General features: G+C 46.6%; 2 protein-coding genes across 2 annotated transcripts; both read right to left on the minus strand.

Moving 5' to 3' along the window:
• Positions 1 to 3,376: 3,376 nt before the first annotated feature.
• Positions 3,377 to 6,016, minus strand: LOC130199787 (keratin, type I cytoskeletal 18-like). The gene is made up of 7 exons (XM_056423564.1): positions 5,627 to 6,016; positions 4,979 to 5,061; positions 4,736 to 4,892; positions 4,402 to 4,566; positions 4,193 to 4,318; positions 3,876 to 4,099; positions 3,377 to 3,552 (listed from the first exon to the last, which is right to left on the minus strand). Exons 1-7 carry the CDS (start codon positions 6,014 to 6,016, stop codon positions 3,423 to 3,425), a joined length of 1,275 nt encoding a protein of 424 aa, XP_056279539.1. The 3' UTR covers positions 3,377 to 3,422.
• Positions 6,017 to 8,966: 2,950 nt separating this feature from the next.
• LOC130199577 (keratin, type I cytoskeletal 18-like) lies at positions 8,967 to 15,557 on the minus strand. The gene is made up of 7 exons (XM_056423214.1): positions 15,038 to 15,557; positions 13,762 to 13,844; positions 13,365 to 13,521; positions 10,262 to 10,426; positions 10,048 to 10,173; positions 9,649 to 9,872; positions 8,967 to 9,544 (listed from the first exon to the last, which is right to left on the minus strand). Exons 1-7 carry the CDS (start codon positions 15,464 to 15,466, stop codon positions 9,430 to 9,432), a joined length of 1,299 nt encoding a protein of 432 aa, XP_056279189.1. The 5' UTR covers positions 15,467 to 15,557; the 3' UTR covers positions 8,967 to 9,429.
• Between the last annotated feature and the right edge of the window lie 4,104 nt (positions 15,558 to 19,661).

Here is a 19,661-nt window from a genome sequence, read left to right on the forward strand (position 1 = left end):
GGGCGTCCTCACACACACACACACACACACACACACACACACCCTTCTGCAGCCACCACTGCTCCCCTCAATCCCCTCTGGAGGCCCCCAGCCCGTTGGGAGCCTGGCCCCTGACTCACGCTCCAGACACACCTCCCAGATGTGTGGAGGGAAACATCAGGATGTGTGTTTATGTGCGACGGAGAGAGAGAGAGTGAGGGATGATTCATCGGTTTATCTACGCTCAGCCTGTAAAATGTTTTACTGGGTAAAAAAAGAGCGAGAAGGAGAGGAAACGGTGGCTGGAGGAGCTCCCCGGCTGCGGCTGTTTATCTCCACTCATGATGGCCGCTGATAAACCTCCACGGGCCTCTTCTCGTTAAATAAGAACATGTTCCTCTGAGGACAGGAGGCGGTTCGGGTGATGCCCTAAGGCTGCGAGTTCAACTCAAACACATCAAAAGTATCAACTTTATTTTGGGTGGGGTGTTGCAGTGTTGACCTGAGACAGGGCTGCAGGGAGGAACACGTGGGCGGAGCCTCGGCCGTCACGTCGCCACCGTTACTGGAGCTCAGATGCCTGTGTTTGTCTCTTGGGACCTTTTATGGATAATAATCAATTTTTTTACATTCATTCATTTCACATACTTGTTTTTTCACAATAAAAGTCCTCTTTTTTGACATAAGTAAGCAAAATGGAGCTTCAGCGGTAGTTGAGGAAGGACGACTCTTTACATGGCGGGTCATGCATAGTGTGTCCGTCTATTACTCCCTGTGATTACGCTATCAGCTGATCCGGGGGGGGCGGGGCATGCAATTTTAGGCGACGAATTAGATGCAGCACGATGTCTCTGAGCCACAGGTGTCAAACACAAGGCCCGCGGGCCGAATTCGGCCCACCACATCATTTGATGTGGCCCCTGACCGAAAGACGTGTGATCACCTTCTCTAGAAGAAAATTCAAGAAATATTTCCCGGGCTTTTATTTTGAAGGTTTCAAATTAAATGGATTGATGTTAGAATATTAAGAGACATTTTCTCACGTACAATATTTCGACACTCAAATAAACAATAATCAAATGCAAAGAGAGTTATTTAACAATATGTCCGCGTGTAGTGTTACAGTCACCGGCCCTTTAAGAGGGCGGCCATGATGCTGATGTGGCCCATGGTGAAAATTACTTTGACACCCCTGCAGTCTAAGCCAATCAGATCGTTGCTGTCAAACTTTAAAGGAGTTCTCTACTCTGCTGTTAGTTGTAGTTCCAGCTCCAGCCTGAAGGCGACCCTCCTCCCCGTCCGATCGCCAAAGACTACGCACCATTACATTTTTGTTTTTGTTCTCGCGCTTAAAAGTGCCGTAGGGAATCGATGGTTTAGCTAGCGACGTGTTTTTCACTTCTCCCGGGGTCGCCGAGCGTCTTCAAGAGAGTAACGGCGTCGCCGAGTGAATCCTGCGAGGGGCCGCCTCCACGCAGAGAGAAAGGTTTTGTCGGAACAGTTGAGGGATTACAGGCATGAAGCATGAAGACTTGTGGGCCGTCCCACATCTCTCTGCCAGGTCTTTTCTCCTCTTCCTCTCCGGGACGCCGTGTCTCTGGTCTGGAGGAGATTGATGGCGGAGCCAGAACTGCAACAAAGGCCCCGAGTGTTTCGGGGAGACGGCTTTACGACCTCACCCACAATAACTTGACCGCGAGCGAGACTGCACACGAGGAGACGCACACACACACACTCACACACTCACACACACACTTTACATAACAGCCGTCGGCAAACTGGCACAAACAAGGAAACTTTCACTTGTTGTCAGATGCAGTCTTGAAACGGGTCGGGCAGAATGACTGACGACGAATGGTTTTCTGTTGAATATCTCCACAAACATGACACGGGGGATGATGAATGGCGGATTGATTGGTAAAGGTTCAGGTCAAGAACATACACTGTCCAAAAATGTCCAAGCCAATTACACAAATCTGTTCTTCCGCAAAGCATTTGATTAAATTAATGCGCCGATTCATCCGAGACCAGAAGACGCTTGTGTCACACAGGAGCGAATGTAAATAAACAGAAAGCAGAGCTCGGACACGACATGGGAACCGGGCCTCGTGTTGCTATGGGACGGGGCGAAGACCTGCAGGTCACTCTGTGAATTCCTCAGAAGCTGGAAGAAAGCCCCGGACACACAGCAGCCGTTGGTCAATTAACTGTATGTGGGGAAGTTAAAGTTATACAATCATAGATTATCATTTTTCAGCTTTCATATTTCTGGGTTTCATTATCTGATTCTAAAAGTCTGGAACTGATATGCAGCTTTAAGGTTTATTTTATATTTTAATTTGAGAAAACAAGTTCATTTGACTTAAATGTGGTTTTATAGGGTTATGTCAGAAGATTGACTGCGAGCTGCAGGTTAGCGTAGCTTAGCATAAAGACTTGAATCTGACTGAAGTGGTTTTGTTATTCTTGGAAAAAAAACAGGTTAACTGTTTACAGTCTTTATGCTAAGCTAAGCTAACCACATTAACTGTATGTGTGCAAGTTAAAGTTCTCGCATGATATAATATCATTTTTCAGCTTTTATATTTATGGGTTTCATTATCTGATTCTAAAAGTCCGGAACTGATATGCGGCTTTAAGGTTTATTGTATTATTTAATTCGAGAAAACAAGTTTATTTGACTTAAAATGTGGTTTTATAGGGTTATATGCGAAGATTGACTGTGAGCAGCAGGTTGGCGTAGCTTAGCATAAAGACTTGAATCTGACTGAATGAGTTTTGTCACTCTTGGACAAAACCAGGTTAACTGTTTACAGCAGGGGCGTCAAACTCATCTTCACCGTGGGCCACATCAGCATCATGGCCGCCTCTTAAAGGGCCGGTGTACCTGAAGCACTGTATCAACTCCTCCCGAACATACTGTTAGATAACTCTCTTTGCATTTGATTATTGTTTATTCGAGAGTAGACATTTTGTACACTTGAACATTTCTCTAATATTATAGCACAAATCCATTTCATTTGAAACCTTCAAAATAAAAGCACAGGATATAAAGGTGATCGTGTCGTCAGGGGCCGCATAAAATGACGTGGTGGGCCGGATTCGGCCCGCGGGCCTTGTGCTTGACACCTGTGGTTTACAGTCTTCATGCTAAGCTAAGCTAACTAGCGGCTGTCGCTTCATATCCAACGTACAGACACGAGAGATGTATCGATATTCCAACCCTCGACGCGAATAAACACATTACTTAAAAAGTTGATCTATTCCTTTATGGGAATTTTACAGGAAATATGTGACTAATAATCACCAGATAGGCGATAAATGCATCACAGCGCTCGTAAGGATTGTTTGCTCCTTAACACAAAGCAAAAAAGAATCATGTACGATAGTACTTTTTTTAATGTTAATTTTTATTTCGTTTTGCCCCCCCCACCAAGCAGCTTCTAATAAGCAGCAACCGCTGAACTGGATTGGACGTCCTTGCTCTCAGACACCACCTTGCCATCCACCAGGGTCTGAGTCACCGTCACCACTTTGGTTTGGACCAACTTTGATTTAACGGCCTCCTCCAGACTGTAAGAGGGAAAGGAAACAGCAAAGTCATGACACGTAGTCCTAGTAATGAGAACCTTCACGACACTATTTGAGCATCGAATCCAGACGGGGTCTTCAAGTTATCTGCTATATCCACAATGCTTGAAATGTAGCAGTTGAAATGAGAGCCACGGGAGGAGTATTGTATTGATGGATGGACTACTTTCCATATCAGCATCACTTTATGTTTGCATGCAACTAATTTGAATCAAATTTGCAAAAAGCCACCCCAAGATGACCAACAGAGCAAAGCATGCCTGGCTCTGGGCTAAATGAACGAGCACCTCGTTCCTCATACTCACGTAAAGCTGGCCTCGCCGTCCAGCAGCCTCCTGTACTCGCAGATCTCCGCCTCCAGCTTCCCCTTGATGTTGAGCAGGCGCTCGTACTCCGTGGTGTTGTGCTGGATGTCGCTGCGGATGTGAGTGAGCTCCTCCTGCAGCCTCAGGATGACCACGTTGTACTTCTCCACCTCCGTGTTGTAGCACATCTCGATGTCGCGCAAGGTGGCCTCCAGGGACGCCTTCTGTCGGGGGGGCAAAGAAGATAGACGCGGTGTTGGACCAGAAGGACTCTTCTTGGCTTTCTCGCCAAGAGTTGAATGAAAATGTGTTCTTACCAGAATGAGTGCAGACTCCATCTCAATTTCCAGTTTCTGATACGTCCTCCTGCTCTCAGAAACCTCGGCCGTGGCTTCCTTCAGAGCCGTTGAGCTCTCGGTCACTTGGACCTGCACCTCTGTGATCTGGACACACAAATAAAATACTTATAGTACATATAAAAACAAACACAGCTACCCGAAGAGACATCTAGGCATTGAGAAATCACCTGAGTTTCATGCCATGCTTTGAGGTCTTCCTGGTTCTTCAGGGTTATCTTCTCATACTTGGCCCTCATCTCATCCATGATCTGGGTCAGGTCCTGTCCTTTAGGAGCATCGATATCCACACGGACGCCAACCTCGGTGATCTGGGCCTGCAGCTCAGCAACATCCTGTTGATGGGGGAAATAGTCAGGGAGGGATTTCCTGGACAGCGTTAGTGGGGTCATCCGGTGCCATGATGTTGAGTAATCACAGTCTTCTCTCGGTATTATCTTTCTCTTTGAATTGCTCTTGCATCGTTGAGTTTAGTGGTGGTCCACACGGACCGGTGTCCCTCACCGTCTCGTGGTTCTTCCTCAGGTAGATCAACTCCTCCTTTAGGGACTCGATGTCGCCCTCCAGGTGCATGCGAACGATGTTGATATCATCCAGAAGCTTCCTCAGTCCGGCCACATCGGCCTCCACCGTCTGACGCAAGGACATCTCGTACTCCATCCTGACCAATCAAAACGGACGTCTGACACGTTCCCGCTGGATGGAGAGTCTGTTTTAACTTTGGGGATGGAAAGCTGAAACACTCACTTCATTCTGAAGTCTTCAGAAGCCAGGCTTGTGTTGTCCCGATCGATCACGAGATACCCGGTGTCCTTCATCAAGGCGAATATCTGGAAGAAATTTCAATAGTTTTGGGAATTTTCAGCATGTGAAATGCAAACAGACTGCAGTAGCACTCTATCTAGACTCCAGTCTATCTGTCCACAGGCAATTTGATGGACTGCAAACTGAAACTCTCACATTGATGTATTGTGCCGATTAAAGAGCTGCCTTTGACAGCCATAGAAAACAAAAGGGTGTTAACGCTCATAGCTCGACATGGACAGTGAGATAAGAGTGTGACTCCATGTAATAAATGTTGCAACATCAGTCAGGGAGATCCATGAACTCTCACGGACACACCCATCAAGTATGATCATAAATAAGGCCTGTAGCCAGCATCATGAGACGATTTCAAGTTGAGGAATTTGTACATAACATTGAGATCTTGGCCAATTAAAAGTTCCAGTATTATAAAATAGATTTTGAGCTCCAAATGACCATTTCCTTCACTTGTTTTGCATCGACTGTAGAACCAGAACACCTAAGGAGACCCACTTGCACGATGTGTAGAATATAAAGAAACCGTATTAATGATTGGCAACAAGTAATATTAGCATTGACTGATTGACTCACATTGGCCCTCAGCTCAGTGATGGTTGCCTCGTACTTGCTGTAGTCCCTCCCCTCCAAGGGTCCTTTTTTCTCGATGGTCTCCCTGATCTTGATCTCCAGAATGCCGTTGGCCTTCTCCAGACTCCTCACCGTCTCGAGGTAGTTGGCCAGCCGGTCGTTCAGGTGCTGCATGGTGGTCTTCTCGTTCGTGATGCCCAGGGTTCCGGAGGCGGACCCGAAGGACGAGGACAGGTAGTCGTACCCGCCACCGAAGCTGCTGCCGACCAGCGCGCTGTGGCCCGTGGAAATCCTGATCCCACGACCGCCCGCCCCTCCGCTGACACTATGAGTGTAGGCCCGGTCCATCCTGCGAGCGGATGTGGAATTGACACCGAAACGTCTGAACTCCATCGCTAAAAGAAGTGTGCTGATCAATCAGAGGTAGAAGCCGTCCGGGCGCGAAGGAGGTCGGCAACTGAGAGGACAGAGGCGAGTCTCCAGGTCTTATATATATATGTCTCTCACAGGAAATATTCCTCCTGACACTCCTCTCCTATCTTTATTACTTTTGAACCTTTAGAACCTCATGATTTGTCCTCAAAACACCCACTGTGAACAAACAGAGAGCAACAAGTAGTGTGTAACTGGGTATCACCTGCAGCTTAAAGCGTAAGGCGGACCACGCTAAGTATTGATTTTATTTTTAAGAGATTCCATTAGAAGACAAATAACACTGTGGAATAAATTGTCCTCCAAAAACACACCAATGAGCCACACTGGGTAAGATGTCGCTCCCATACGCAGGGCTCTCAAGTGTCACGCATTGAGAGTGACACTCACGCATTTCGGTCTTAAGTCACGCACTCCCGCCACACATCGTATTTCTCGCGCTGAAAAACAACTCTCGGCTATTTGATGTTTTAATGTGCCGCAGCGCGCAAACATGAGCTGGCCGCGCTGCCCTCACCGTGGAGGAATCAAGCGCTCCCCTGGAGTTCTGCTGTGAGGAGCCACTTATCAGCCAATCAAAAAAAAGAAATGGGCTACACAATAGCCAATCTGAAAAAAACCCGGATCTGTTATATCTGGGTAAGATTTAATCCAGCAACCAATGAAAATAAGGCATCCTGGAATTGCGCGCGACTGACTGATATCCGAAAATTTCGTTCTGCGGGGGGGGGGGGGGGGGGGGGGGGGGGGTAATGTCACTCTTGCCTGTCTTCAAAACTTGAGAGCCCTGCATACGTATGTTTTTATGTAAATGTATGTTTATTAAATCACACACCTGGGTCATCATTACATACAAATGGCTTTACTGCTTGTCTTTTCTTAATTTACATTTCAAAGAAAGGAGAAGTCCTATCTTGCTGTTACAGAATAAGTTCATAGAGTCACGCCTGCGTCTTATCCGATCTCAGACTTCTTATCCTATGTTAAGACATCCTAACTATAGCTGTAAATGCCATATTTTAATTGGCATACATCCTGTGTCCACGCTTGTCTCCATATTTAGGATAATCGGAGTCGTGAGGTACTCCAGATGAACACGCAGTAATATTAGCAAAGAGAGGCATTTCACGTTAGCTAGAATCGGAGGCACTAGCCGGGAAACGCCACTTCTTTCCAAGTAATTCATCGTCTTGGTAGTCAAAATGGTAATACGTGGTTTGGAAAAATTAAAAGCGTTACATGCTTTGACTTACCTTTCAATCCTGATAGTTCGGTGTTCATGTTGTTTCACATCTTTATTGTGTTCCAGAACAGTGCAATGTGTACAGATTGTAAAACACTCTAATTCGTGATTTGTTATATTGGGCTGTACAAAATAAACTGAATTTAATTTAATTGCTTCTGCCATTATGGAAAGTTAAGGAATGTAATTCTGGACGAGCTTTATGCCATCCTAAATAAGGATTCATACGATAAGAGTGGATCTTTTCCAAATTCAGCAAATTCAGCAAAGTTTACAAAAACACTGCGATGATTGTGATGCTGATTATCATCTTGCCTTGCATAAAAGTGACACACTTTACAACGGTACATGCTATTCATAAAGAATAACAGCAGTCATAAATAAGGCCAGCCAAATTATTGCGGAGCGGTTTATGGCACGGGCGTGACATGTCTGGGTCGGCTGTAGCTCGTGGGGGGAGGGCGGTCGTCCCGTAACCACAAGGTCCCCGGTTCAATCCCCGCTCTACCCATTAGTTGCATGTTGAAGTGTCCTTGAGCAAGGCACTGTACCCCCGGGCGCTTCACTGAAAAATTATCAGGTCAGTATTTTATCGTAACCTGGATGTTAACTGCTTTTTTATGATGTTACTGTGTTAACCTCTCCCTCCTTTAGTGAAGGCTGTAACATCTGGCAACAGGGACCACAGCTGAAATTTAGCGTTAGCTAACGTTGACACATTTACCCCTGGGTTGATCAATGTGTACAAATAAATAAATGAAAATGAAATGAAACTGCAGCCCACTGCTCCTTGATAACTAAGGATGGGTCGAATGCAGAGAGGAATTTCCCCAACCCCAATAAAAGTGTAAATTTCTTTATTTCCTTATGACATGCATCTACGATCGCGATATAAGCAGCACAATTACCCCCCGGGTCGGGTTACAGGATAAGCCAGAAGGAATGTGCACTTGAATGAGGGTGCTGCCTTATATTTTCTTTCTCACAGGGTGTCAATGTTGCTGACCCCGGCAGTGAGGGATGCTGTGGTGTGTTTGGCAAAGGGGTTGTAAAGGTAGCCGGGCTAAGGTTACCACAATGCACTCTGGGAGCACATGGGCTCTCTTTGAGTCGGGGGCTTGAAGTCCCCGTGAACCGGAAGTTGCAGAGTGGTTAGTTGTCTGTGACGTATTCCTCCGTGTACCGGTAACACTGATTTAAATCAAATCCTGTTGCATTCGATTGGACCGCTGAAAAAGTGGGCGGGCTTAGATTGTACCACACGCACCTCCCCCGATGGATGATATGGTATTATTGGTAGAAATCGGTTGGGATTACTTTAGGTAAGCACACGTCATATTTCATATATGATTTGTAAAAAAATGTTGGGTTGTTTTCTTTGTGCATATATTGTTAAATAAGAGCAAAATATGACGGGATGTGATTTAAAAAGGTTAAAAAGACATTTGTACCCATTTATTTGTAGTTTTTTGACACTAACTTCTTAGCTAGTGTCAAAAAACTGCTAGCTTCTTAGCTAGTGTCGAGAAACTTCATTGTCGCACGCATTTGGTTCTTTTCAAGAATTCACGTATTTCTATTGGGGTCATTCTGTCACTATCTTCTGTCTTGATATGTTTCTGATTCGTCTGTCTCAACTAATTTTTAGTTTCAATCAACACACCAAGATACATTTCTCAAATGGACTTTATTGATATGTGGGAACATCACAGCGCATCAGGCAGACTTAAAAACTGGACCAAAGGAAAACCAAAGATGATGACATATAAAGCATGTTTTGCATTCAATTGGACTCTCTTGGAAATATTCAATCACTTTAATTAGTTTTTCGCTCTGGGATGAAGAAGAAAAAAAAAAGTTAATCTCACAGGTCTCCAATTCTGAATTTCTTGTTAAGCATCTGCGGGTCGAGACACAAACCCATAAATAAATCATGATGAAATAAATAAAAGATGATTCGGTCTTCCTCCGATCCAGTTTAATTTCATCGGCTGTGGAGCAGCGGTATTACCCAGGAAGTCAAACACATTGAGCATCAGCGGTTAGGAAAGGAGATTTTATTTCGGCCAATCACATGTTAGTGTTAGGATGGAGGTGACGAGGGTCGACGGGAGTGTCAGGCTTCCGGGACTCAAAGGTTCTTGGTTTCTGTGCTGGAGGACACCACCTTGCCGTCCACCACGGTCTGTGTGACGGTCATCACCTTGGTCGTCACCGTCTTCTGCTTCTCCAGAGCGTCCTGGAGCCTGGACGGACAAAAACATCGAGAACATAAACGGTCAGCTCGCCAGACCGACCGAAAGGCCTTCTGACGGGCTCGGGTTGGACGACTCTTCATTCGTGGACGTACGTGAAGTCTTCTTCCCCGTCCAGCAGCCGCCTGTACGTGGCGATCTCCGCCTCCAGCTTCATCTTGAGGTTGAGCAGGCTCTGGTACTCCTGCGTTTGCTGCAGGATGTTGTTGCGCAGCTGCGTGAGCTCGGCCTCCAGCCCCAGGAGGATGGTGTTGAGCGCCTCCATCTCCATGTTGTAGCGCATCTCCGTGTCCCTCAGCGTGCCCTCCAGAGAGGATTTCTGGCGAGGGCGAAGGGAAAACAAACGTGTTAAAGTGTTTCACGGTGAACGCCGCTGGCTGATGAGGGGTCGGCGAAGCGTAAAGCTCGCGTCGACAAGAGTCGCAGCGAGAGCCTTGAAGTGAGAGTGCTGAGTCGTGGGTAAATGAAGCGTGCGCTAGCTGGGCGCTTCTCACCATGCTCCTCTGTGACTCCAGCTCGATCTCCATGGTTTGCACCTGTCTGCGCAGGTCGTTCATCTCCGTCTGCGCCCCCTTCAGGGTCTCTGTGTTCTGGCTGACCTCGGACTGCACTTGCGTGATCTAAAAAAGAAGGGTTGAGAGATTAAAGAAATAAGGACTCCACTCATAGGACTGTAGCACGAGGCGGTTCCCGTCGTCGATGTTTTACCTGAGATTCGTGCCATAATTTGAGTTCCTCCTGGTTCTGCAGAGCCGTCTTCTCGTACTTAGCCCTTATTTCATTCATGATCTCAGACAGGTCCTGTCCTTTAGGGGCGTCGATATCCACGTGGACTCCTGACTGGGCGATCTGGTTACGCATCTCCATGACTTCCTGCAGGAATAAAACATGGGGAGCGGAGTTCAGAGACAACAATCGTGTATTTATTACACTCACTGATTCAAATACAGCAGTGGCCATCGTTACTGTTATGTAAGAGGTTACGTAGTATGAAGAGCGTTACTCCGTCACATATGTGACGTAGCTAGGTACATGTTGTAACCTATTTATCTGCGTTACCTATGTTACGTAACGTTACTCCATCACATATGTGACGTAGTGTTACTCCGTCACATATGTGACGTAGCTAGGTACATGTTGTAACCTATTTATCTACGTTACCTATGTTACGTAACGTTACTCCATCACATATGTGACGTAGCTACGTACACCTAGCCTATTTATCTCTGTTGCATATGTGACGTAGTGTTACTCCATCACATATGTGACGTAGCTACATACACGTTGTAGCCTATTTATCTCTGTTGCATATGTGACGTAGTGTTACTCCATCACATATGTGACGTAGCTACTTACATGTTGTAGCCTATTTATCTACGTTGCATATATGACGTAGTGTTACTCCGTCACATGTATCGTAGCTACGTACACCTAGCCTATTTATCTTCGTTGCATATGTGACGTAGTGTTACTCCGTCACATATGTGACGTAGCTACGTACACCTAGCCTATTTATCTACGTTGCATATGTGACGTAGTGTTACTCCATCACATATGTGACGTAGCTATGTACACCTAGCCTATTTATCTACGTTGCATATGTGACGTAGTGTTACTCCGTCACATATGTGACGTAGCTACGTACACGTTGTAGCCTATTTATCTACGTTGCCTATGTTACGTAACGTTACTCCATCACATATGTGACGTAGCTACGTACACGTTGTAGACTATTTATCTCCGTTACACATGTGACGTAGTGTTACTCCGTCACATGTATCGTAGCTACGTACACCTAGCCTATTTATCTACGTTGCATATGTGACGTAGTGTTACTCCGTCACATATGTGACGTAGCTATGTACACCTAGCCTATTTATCTACGTTGCATATGTGACGTAGTGTTACTCCATCACATATGTGACGTAGCTACGTACACCTAGCCTATTTATCTACGTTGCATATGTGACGTAGTGTTACTCCATCACATATGTGACGTAGCTACGTACATGTTGTAGCCTATTTATCTACGTTGCATATGTGACGTAGTGTTACTCCGTCACATGTATCGTAGCTACGTACACCTAGCCTATTTATCTACGTTGCATATGTGACGTAGTGTTACTCCATCACATATGTGACGTAGCTACGTACATGTTGTAGCCTATTTATCTACGTTGCATATGTGACATAGTGTTACTCCATCACATATGTGACGTAGCTACGTACACCTAGCCTATTTATCTACGTTGCATATGTGACGTAGTGTTACTCCATCACATATGTGACGTAGCTACGTACATGTTGTAGCCTATTTATCTACGTTGCATATGTGACATAGTGTTACTCCATCACGTGTATCGTAGCTACGTACACCTAGCCTATTTATCTACGTTGCATATGTGACGTAGTGTTACTCCATCACATATGTGACGTAGCTACGTACATGTTGTAGCCTATTTATCTACGTTGCATATGTGACATAGTGTTACTCCATCACGTGTATCGTAGCTACGTACACTTAGCCTATTTATCTACGTTGCATATGTGACGTAGCTATGTACATGTTGCAGTCTATTTATCTACGTTACCTATGTTACGTAACGTTACTCCATCGTGTTCGTAAGGCAGCCTACTGACTACATTATAGATGTTATGTAACACATACATAGCATACATCAACTATGTTACCATAGTGATCAGGTACACATTCTAGCCTATTACTATGTTACATATATCGGGTACCAATAATACATCACATGTGTAACGTGGTCTACTTACACCTATACATCACAATACTAGATTGCATACTTAATGGAGCATATTTAAGTATATTATTTGTGTAATTAACCATGTTCCAACATCACGACGTAACAACATGTTTGTTTTATTCTAACCTAATCTTTTCTTGAACAAAATAAAGAAAGGAAGTTTATTTTGAAAAGACAGGCGTACGTACGGAACCAGTGGAAATGGACAATAATCCCTTAAGGGTTAGCTAAATATACAGGGGCTACGTCTGAGCCTCCCTCTGTGGTCACACAAACGTTCCTTCAGTAAACTAATGGTTGCGTTTAGACTCCGACAAGATTGCTATTTGAATTCTTTGGCGTTATCTCCGCTGCCAAATACGGACGGGGACCACTGGGGGTTTTTTTTTTACGAGGAGGCTTCCCACAAAACTCATGAAAAGATATTTCAGATTACTTAACGAAGCTTCCCGCTGTCGTCTCCAGCTCACGTTCGAGAGCGACCTGCAGTCGTCGGTTTGAGGTCGTGTCGGTGGCGACTGTAGGGAGGTAAGCTAATATTTATTCAAGCCTTCTGAAAGGCGCGGCCGCTCGTTGACATGATGTCCAGAGTTCTTTCAAGCGGGTCTTTTGTTGGTATTTCATTAGACTTTGTTGACAGCAGCACTTCAAAGTTCACGATCAAAGGCGGCATGAACACGCGCTTTGACACGACGTACAAAAACACAACTCGAGTCACGTGAAAGTGCCTGGAAACCTATTTACGTTTTAGATTTCTGCATTTCCATTTTGTTTTACCTGTTAGATACGGACATCTGGGAAAACGTGGGAAAATTTGAGTACTAACAATAACCATGTTCGTTGTTTACATTCGTAATGATATTTTTGGGGGAGTGGCTTTAAAATGAGGCCTGAGGAGAATTTTTGAGCTAACGCTGCTAGCTGCTTTTATTGGAAAAGAGTCGGCCACACTCGGCCAATTTTTTTAAGGGTTGTAATAATTCTTTAATTTGGAGTTTCAGGCACAGTTTGTGCCGTGTTGTGTCCGCCGTCGTACTCACATTTTCGTGGTTCTTCTTGAGGTAGATGAGCTCCTCCTTCAGGGTCTCGATCTCGCTCTCCAGGTTCATGCGGCTCATGTTGGTGTCGTCGATGAGCTTCCTCAGACCCACGATGTCGGCGTCCACGGACTGGCGGATGGCCAGCTCGGACTCAAACCTAGGGGGCGGGGCATCCAGGGTTACCGTCAAAGTAAATTCGACGCACACCTTGAATAACTTAATGACCTCAGCTCCTGGATGGACCTGCACCTGGTCGTCAACAATCTGATTTTAAGGTATCTTTCCACTCTTAAATATATGCGGTAAGCATTCGCTCACGTCTACGATACTTTACGATGTCAAGGTGATGAGTTACGATCACGTTGCATTCATGTGCTTCGTGCTTCACGGAACTTACTTGACCCTGAAGTCGTCGGCCGCCAGGCGAGCGTTGTCGATGTTGAGAATCAGGCGGGCGTTGTCGGTGGTGGAGTCGAACACCTGGGACAAGGGGGTGGGGGGGTTAGATAACCATTATTCTGGCAATTTGACACAAGAAACAAATTCTACTTAAACTGCTTGCGCGTGAATTTTGAAATGCGTTAATTTTTAAATAATTTCTTTAAACCCCGATTTTTACAGACTTGTGCCGCTATATTTTATTATCGTTTTTATTATTTGATTGATAGCATTTCTAAAACACATTTGAGTTCGTAGTTCATTTTTTATCTTTATGATTAGCGTGTCTGGCTTTGTGAGGCCTCGCCGTTGAGCTTTCATCAGTTTGATTGCTCTACGAGAAAAGTCGTGATTGATGAGGACGCGGCGGCGGCGGCGGGGAACCAGATGGTTTCGGTGTTTGCTTGAGCCGGGTGACAAAGTCCACAAGCCGATCGGCAGCACCTGTCCAGCCTCCGCCATGGAACAGGATCCTGTCAGGTAGGTGATTTGCATGAGGAAGTTGGTGAATGGTGGTTGTGTAAACGTGAGATTGTGTGTGTGTGTGTTTGCACTGGGCTTTGTGTCGGCGTGGGAGTCTTGTGTTTTCTCTCCCGTGGGGGCTGACGGGTGGACGGCGCTAGTTGAGTTGTTTATGCATCACTCCAAAAATATATGAGGCAATATGTAGCCCCTCCCCCTCTCCCTCCACCCTCCCACCACAGCTTTACGGTTTCCCCCCAAATGGAATGTTCCATTTGGAAACTGCACTTAGCTTTTTCTGGGGGGAAAAAAGTGTAAAAGCAGCTTTTTGAAGGAGGAGCGTCGGCATGACGACGGCGGCGCGAGCTTCTCTTTCTGTGCGTCCGGTGAATCATTGACTCTCACGGCTCGACTAATCTCTCCACTAACTTTCGGTTGACGTTGAAGTTACCGACACGCTATCAGCTCCTCGTCGGACTATTGGATGCACATTAAGCGAGCGGCCCTTATCGCCTCTCGCGTAACGTCCACACGGGAGCCGCCGGCACAGCGGCACAGGGCCGACGGGTCGGTGGAAGTCATGATGTGTGTGTGTGTGGCCCTTTCAAGTCCCTGGAGCCTCTTGTGCTTCTCACTTCCTTCCCCCCCCCCCCACATTCCTCCATTCTACTGTTTCCGGTCCTCACCCCTTGACCCCCCCCCCCCCCCCCCGAGCAGTACCGATTGGACAGGACATTTCAACAACACATCCCCCCCCCATCCCTCCTCCTCACCTTTCTCCTCAGGTCGTCCAGGACGGCCTGGTACTTGCTGTAGTCCCTGTAGTCGGGCCCGGCCTTCTCCAGGGCCTCCTTGATCTGGACCTCCAGCTTGTGGTTGGCGTGCTCCAGGCTCCTCACCGTCTCCAGGTAGTTGGCCAGCCGGTCGTTGAGGTTCTGCATGGCGAACTTCTCGTTGCCCATGATGTGGCCCCCGCCGCCGCCGCCGCCGCTCACCTGCGCGCCGCCGGAGAAGCCCCCCGCCGCCACCCCCATCATGCCGGCCCCCAGCCCGCTGCGCACGCCGGAGGAGACGCTGACGCGGGTCCCGCCGGCCCCGCCGTGGATGGTGGAGGCCCTGTAGACGGGGCCGGAGGAGCGCTGGAAGGACCCGGCGGGGGTGGAGGAGCGCATGGAGTAAGTGCTTTGCCTGGAGGTTTTCATGGTGGCTGGAGAGTGAGAGAGAGACGCTGAGCAGGAGAGAGAGAGAGAGAGAGCGGCTGGGCAGGCAGAGCTCAGACACAAGGCTGGAGGAGAGGGGAAGCGGCTACACTATTTAAACCCCTAAGAACACGCCCCCTCACCCGGAGTCACCTCCCCTTTTTCCACCAGCATAAACCACCACGGAGCTGCTCACAGCGAGCCTTTGTCCTCCGGTGGCCTCCAGGAGCCTCCAGGAGCCTCAGTGGAATCCAAGAACTTGGAACTTTGGGACATTTTTGTAACGGTGAATATTACCGGGACTAAAATGTAAAGTCCAAGAACACCTTTTTTAATCCTTTTTATTTCCACAATCCCAACGACGATATTAAACGACGACATCGATACGTTGCTTCTTGGTTTTTGGGCGGACGAGATCGTCGTGTGACAGCGACGTGTTCAACGGTATGAGCGATCAGAAAGGTGCCGCAGCAGACCAATGAGACGTCGGCTGACCACGGGCGTGAAGAGATCGGCCGTGGACGGACAGACGAACACATAACCTCCTGGTTGAATTGTTCAAAGTGAACATTAATTCATAAAAGGATGAAGTAGCGGCGGCCATCTTTGAAGATTGTTACGAAGTTTTACTGGGAATGTGTAACATCGGCTAAAGGTCTCCCATTTAGAAATGGCGTCGCCCACATCAGACTCATCGGAACACGCTATCCCCCCCCCCCCCCCCCGCAATACATTTATCACCTTTCGAGTACGTCAATCGGCTCGACCCGCTACCTCAAAGGACGTCTTCGTGGTTTCCCGTCACCCCGGGGGCCGATGAAGACGTCCATGTCACACCTGGGGAAGCGAGACGCGTCGTTGGACTCTTGTGCGTCAGGTTTGTGACGTCGCAGAAGTTGGAAAAGGAAAACATCTGCACTCGTGTTTTAAAGAACCCGTTCACACTCAATGTCTCGCAATCGGCTCGGCACGTCACCGCAAACGACGTCTTCATCGATGAAGACCTCCGTGTCACACCTGGGGAAGCGACACGCGTCATCCGACTCTCGCCGCTTGATGAAAGTGTTTCTATGTTGTCAGGTTTGTGGTGAACACGCCGTAGATGGTCTTAGACGGTCGTCATGGTCCTTCCATGTTTTTATCCCAGTAACCAGAAATCTCCCAGAACCCATTTCACCAGTATCGGTACATTTAAAGTGTTTTGGTCTGTATTGCGTAATAGGAACATCAGTCCAGAGATGAATGGAGACTGACGCCTTTAGGTTTAAAAAGGTCCAGCTGAAGACCTGAAACACGGCGGTGTGGCCCTTTAAAGCAACACTATGTAACTTTTGTACCTTAAAATAACAGCTTGAAAAAAATTGTGCCGCTACAATGACTTTTAATATGACGATTTGCGTCTCCGCTATTGCCATCGGGGGTCTGTGGGGAAATAACTCCGCTATGTAAGATTCTGGAGCCGCCCGGTACATCCGGCGGATGTACTTCGACCTGCTTTCTGGCAGTGATTACGCAATGTCATAAAGTGCCACTCCACGCTCGCAGCTCCAGTATAAGGGTAGCTTTTTTATGTAGCTTTTTGGTGTTGTCAACAATATTGTATTCGATCACACGTACTCCACATTTGCAGTCCCCCAAAACAAAAGTAAATGACTGCATGCGCACCCCCCCCAAAAAAAGCCGGCAAACAGCTGACCGACCAGGCGGCAACATGGCGAGGCGCCGCGTTCAATCCCCGCGCTCCTTCACCCTAGTCCGGTCGGTGCTGGGCCCAGTTCAGTGTTCCTGCGCAGTCTTCTATTAGTGATCCTGCCCGTTGGTATGAATCCAAAATAGAAACAGTCGCCGGATTGCTGCCGTTCTGAGTCCGCCGCCTGTCAGCGCGCTCCAAACAAAAAAAAACTTGCGTCACCTCCCCCTCGTCACCTTTTATAACCCGTGACACGTACAAATAATAATAATAATAATATTATAATACAGGACAACACATTATCCCAAATCAATACAAATGTATGCGAGGCTGCATCTATCGTAACTGGGTATTTATGACACTGAAGTAAATGTTAAATACCTAAAAACCTGAAGGGGGCGCTAAAAGGGAAAAACTACATAGTGGGGCTTTAAAGCCCAGATGTGTGACGCACCTGGAGATGCCGTTGTGTGAGGCGTGAGCCGGCTGCAGATGTTGCGTGTTATCTTCTCCTACGTAGCCGGACGTGAGTCGGGTTGACCCCCCCCACATAAAGGATACGCTCAAACAAAGGAGCTATTCCAGTCTCCTTCCTAGATATGTGAGAACAATGACTTTCCTGAACCGGGAAACAGATTCCAGAAGACCCCCCCCCCTCCCTCCCGCTGGTCTTTAGCACATTCCATTTTGCTTTCTGTCATTTAAAGTCAAGCCAAAACCACCAAAGCTTGAACTTCTGTCCAAACCGCGCAGCAACAAGTATTTTGGATATCATATGTTGTCTGCTTCCACTTCTTCACATCTACAATCCCCGCTGATCGTGTGTGTGTGTGTGTGTGTGTCGTCCTCGTCTCCTGACTCCTGTGTTTATTTAGTTTCTTCTGTAAGGAACACGCAGCAGGATATTAAAGTAGAAAGAGCTCCTGATGAAAAAACAACATCACATGTTCTGTCAACAGAGCGGGCGAGCTACAGGGATTACCGCCACGGCTCCGCTCCCAACAGGTAAAACACGTGTTACATTGATTATGGTACAAACCGCAAATAATAAATCATGAGCCGACGTGTAAGCTGTGGTTACAAAGGAGCGTGGGTATCTGTGTTTAAAGAGAAAGCCTCGGAGTGAAGGGGGTAAGGCGGATACTCATCGAGTTGTTTCTGCTTCCCAGAAGTGAGTAATCCCAAATCAGACGAGACCGGCATCCGCCGGGGTCTTCTCTTTGGTGGAGAGGGTTTTCGTTTGTCTAGAGCCGGCGGTGTTTTGTCTGGTTTTCCGATGCGCCGCCACGCCCGGCACAGATAACAAAGATTACGGCTCGGAGATGAAGGTATGGAGCAGATACAGGTGTTGAGTTTCAAGAGTTGAGATAAATGAGCGGGATTCCTGTATTATCAGTCAGAGGCTTACCCCAACAACAAAGAGATGGGTTTTATTACACGGTTATTTAATGGCGGCTATTTAATTCAACACATTAGGGAAATTAAGAGGAGAAGATTGATACCACAGGTGGCAGGTCGACACGGTAACCCGGCTCCCTCCAATGGGGAAGGAGATCCCGACCAAGATTTTTTTTTTTTTAAAGTTTCTTTGAACTGTAGGGGGTATCAGGCGTGGCTGTTATTTGGGGAAAGTTGAAACACGTTCAATAATAATACAAAGATGGCGTTGGCTACTCAGGGTTCATCCACATGTTGACCAATGGGTGTCCAGGACTTTCCAGGACTTTAAAACAAATTTCCACAACCTGAAAATCTCGGTGTAAACATGAAAAAGTGAGAACATGTCGTATTTAAACTAACAATGATAATTCCAAAGCATACAGTATAAAACCTTAAATGACTCAAATGATTCGGACAATAGTTTAGATTAAAAGAATAAACTAATAAATGTCTTTTTAGTTTAAGGTGCGTTCACTTGCAGCGCGGAAAATGTGCGAGTATGAAAGAGCGTGTGTACGCCGGCTTTTATTTAGAGCGTCCTTCAATTAAAAAGCATATTAAATTATTTAAAACTCTGCATGAAATAAAATATGAATATATAATATTTCCATGACTTTTCCAAGATTTTTTTTCACCAGGACTTTTCCAGGCTTGGAAATAACCATTTTACAAATTCCATGACTTTTCCAGGATTTCCATGACCCTGCTGCTTCTGCAGTTCGATGTTGCTATGCTGGTCTAATGTCCGGCACGGTAAGGTTGCCAAACAGAATCCTCTACTTAAATACGTGCTCCTCAAACACATCTGGAAAGGGGCAGGTTAGGTGTTGTTAATGCTAACCGCTAAGCTAACCCCTCTCCAGCTCAGCGTTTATTGCAAATCCGACGTTGCTTCCTGTGTCTTGGGAACAAATTGAGAGTTTATTTTGTATTTTAGGAAACACTTTTGTTGAAGGGGCGGTCCTTTTGCTCCACTGCGTCTAATAGCATCAGCAACACTTTCATCCAGGTGTGTGAAACACACAAATGTTTCTCCTCTTTCTTCACGGTTCATCTTGGCGGGACTTG

Source organism: Pseudoliparis swirei, chromosome 9 (assembly GCF_029220125.1).
Source record: "Pseudoliparis swirei isolate HS2019 ecotype Mariana Trench chromosome 9, NWPU_hadal_v1, whole genome shotgun sequence".
In the NCBI taxonomy this organism is placed as follows: domain Eukaryota; kingdom Metazoa; phylum Chordata; class Actinopteri; order Perciformes; family Liparidae; genus Pseudoliparis; species Pseudoliparis swirei.

Excerpts from the sequence above, each read along its gene's own strand:
- LOC130199787 (XM_056423564.1), bottom strand. The coding sequence starts at position 6,016 with ATGGAGTTCAGACGTTTCGGTGTCAATTCCACATCCGCTCGCAGGATG. Across the intron at positions 4,893-4,978 it reads TCTGAAGACTTCAGAATGAA|GATGGAGTACGAGATGTCCT; the intron begins GTGAGTGTTTCA and ends TTGATTGGTCAG. Across the intron at positions 4,100-4,192 it reads TGGAGTCTGCACTCATTCTG|AAGGCGTCCCTGGAGGCCAC; the intron begins GTAAGAACACAT and ends CCCCCCCGACAG.
- LOC130199577 (XM_056423214.1), bottom strand. The coding sequence starts at position 15,466 with ATGAAAACCTCCAGGCAAAGCACTTACTCCATGCGCTCCTCCACCCCC. Across the intron at positions 13,522-13,761 it reads GCCGACGACTTCAGGGTCAA|GTTTGAGTCCGAGCTGGCCA; the intron begins GTAAGTTCCGTG and ends CCCGCCCCCTAG. Across the intron at positions 10,427-13,364 it reads TCAAGAAGAACCACGAAAAT|GAAGTCATGGAGATGCGTAA; the intron begins GTGAGTACGACG and ends TTATTCCTGCAG.